Source organism: Sander vitreus, unplaced genomic scaffold, assembly GCF_031162955.1.
Source record: "Sander vitreus isolate 19-12246 unplaced genomic scaffold, sanVit1 ctg309_0, whole genome shotgun sequence".
NCBI classification, from domain to species: domain Eukaryota; kingdom Metazoa; phylum Chordata; class Actinopteri; order Perciformes; family Percidae; genus Sander; species Sander vitreus.
Genome location: NW_027595459.1, coordinates 72,501 through 75,000, shown reverse-complemented (window position 1 = coordinate 75,000; position 2,500 = coordinate 72,501). Strand labels below are relative to the sequence as shown.

Here is a 2,500-nt window from a genome sequence, read left to right as displayed (position 1 = left end):
TGTGTGTGTGTGTGTGTGTGTGTCTGCGTGTGTGTGCGTGTGTGAGTATTATTATTATTATTATTATTATTATTATTATTATTATTATTATATGTAAGAATTGTAATCTACAGCAGATAAATAGTGTGTCAGTGATATCTGGAATAAAAACTATTATAATAATGATTGGTTAAAAACTCTCTCTCTCGTCCAATCACAAACTGCGGCTAAAATAAAAAGCCGCCATGACACACGTGATGGACGCGAAGAAAGCCCAAACAAAAGAAATGATTTCTCTAATAAATAATGTTTTTACAATCTTCTTTTCTGCCCGTTATATTTAAAGTGTCTTTGCTCTTTGTCGGATCCCTGATTGGCTCCCGCACATGACATCCCTCCCACCTTCAGAGCAGCGGCCAATCCCAGCCCTGCAGCGGCTGACAAACAGACTCTCAGAGCCTCTCGGGCCAATCACACGTCAGCTTTCTGTCAGCCACACCTTGACCGGCTCAACTGGAGCGATGATCTCACACCTCCTCCCCTGTCCCCTCCTCTGCTCCTCCCTCCTTCTCTTCCTCCCCCACTTTCTCTCCTTCCTCTGTTTCTGTAACCTCTGTCTCCCCCTCTGTCTGTCTCTCTGTCTCCCCCTCTGTCTGTGTCTCTGTCTCACCCTCTGTCTGTGTCTCTGTCTCACCCTCTGTCTGTTTCTCTGTTTCCCCCTCTGTCTGTGTCTCTGTCTCACCCTCTGTTAGTGTCTCTGTCTCCCCCTCTGTCTGTTTCTCTGTCTCACCCTCTGTTAGTGTCTCTGTCTCCCCCTCTGTTTCCCCCTCTGTCTGTGTCTCTGTCTCACCCTCTGTCTGTGTCTCTGTCTCCCCCTCTGTCTGTGTCTCTGTCTCACCCTCTGTTTCCCCCTCTGTCTGTGTCTCTGTCTCTCCCCTCTGTCTGTTTCTCTGTCTCCCCCTCTGTCTGTGTCTCTGTCTCACCCTCTGTCTAGTGTCTCTGTCTCCCCCTCTGTCTGTGTCTCTGTCTCACCCTCTGTTAGTGTCTCTGTCTCCCCCTCTGTCTGTGTCTCTGTCTCACCGTCTGTCTGTTTCTCTGTCTCCCCTTCTGTCTGTGTCTCTGTCTCACCCTCTGTCTGTTTCTCTGTTTCCCCCTCTGTCTGTGTCTCTGTCTCACACTCTGTCTGTGTCTCTGTCTCCCCCTCTGTCTGTGTCTCTGTCTCCCCCTCTGTCTGTCTCTCTGTCTCCCCCTCTGTTTCTGGTGTGTCTTCACTCTCTGCCTGTCTCATCTCACTGTCTCCCTCCGTCTCTGTCTCCTCCTGTGCACCTTCCTCCTTCTCTTCCTCGCCCACTTTCTCTACTTCCTCTGTCTCCCCCTCTGTCTCCCCCTGCTGGCAAGTCTCAGCAGTATCAGTCTCTCTTTCGGTTTCTTCACCCAGCTCCTGGTCCTGGTTTTGGTTTGGATCCGGTTCAGGTTTACTTTCTATCTCTGGTTCTGTTGGATCCAAAGCTGTCGGTTGAGAAGGGAGAGACTCCTTCCTGCCCAGACCTGCAGACAGACAGACAGGCAGACAGGCAGGTAGACAGACAGACAGACAGACAGACAGGCAGGTAGACAGACAGAAAGACAGGCAGGTAGACAGACAGACAGACAGTTCTCAGTTACATTGCATCCACTAAAAGTTGTGTTGTTGCTGCTGACAGACTCAGATTATTATTTCAAGTGTCTGACAACATTATGGGATGGATCCCTACAGAGATAGACCTTTTAGTTAAAGAGGAAGATCCTTTTAGTTTAACATGAAACAGCCCCGAAATCACCATCACCAAACCCACCAGACTCCATGTAAATAATCAGGACTTTTATTATCGTAAAACACACTTCGAGATATGGAGATATGGAGATATGCTGGCTCTATACACGCTAAAAGTCCTGATTATTTACATGGAGTCTGGTGGAGATATGCTGGCTCTATACACGCTAAAAGTACTGATTATTTACATGGAGTCTGGTGGAGATATGCTGGCTCTATACACGCTAAAAGTACTGATTATTTACATGGAGTCTGGTGGAGATATGCTGGCTCTATACACGCTAAAAGTACTGATTATTTACATGGAGTCTGGTGGAGATATGCTGGCTCTATACACGCTAAAAGTCCTGATTATTTACATGGAGTCTGGTGGAGATATGCTGGCTCTATACACGCTAAAAGTCCTGATTATTTACATGGAGTCTGGTGGAGATATGCTGGCTCTATACACGCTAAAAGTCCTGATTATTTATATGGAGTCTGGTGGGTTTGGTGATGGTGATAATAATATTACTAATATAATGTGTACCTGCGGGGGTCAGGACCAGCGCCTGCAGGATGTCAGACAGAGAGACAATGCCGACGATACGAGACTCTTCATCAACAACAACCAGCCTGTGAACCTACACACACACACACACACACACACACACACACACACACACACACACACACACACACACACATAGTTGGAGATTAATTTAGTTG

The 2,500-nt window shown here is 47.2% G+C and overlaps 1 protein-coding gene across 4 annotated transcripts in view; it reads right to left on the bottom strand.

Moving 5' to 3' along the window:
• The window catches only part of LOC144513649 (5'-AMP-activated protein kinase subunit gamma-1-like), a 27,182-nt gene that overhangs the window by 25 nt on the left and 24,657 nt on the right, over positions 1-2,500 (bottom strand). For all 4 annotated transcript variants that reach the window (XM_078244815.1, XM_078244816.1, XM_078244818.1 and 1 more), the window contains 2 exons: positions 2,322-2,415; positions 1-1,527 (listed from right to left, as the gene is read on the bottom strand). The exon at positions 1-1,527 is cut by the window's left edge and continues 25 nt beyond it. In XM_078244815.1, the coding sequence (XP_078100941.1) occupies positions 959-1,527; positions 2,322-2,415 (663 nt within the window). In that variant the 3' untranslated portion in view covers positions 1-958. The remainder of the gene's footprint in view (positions 1,528-2,321; positions 2,416-2,500) is intronic.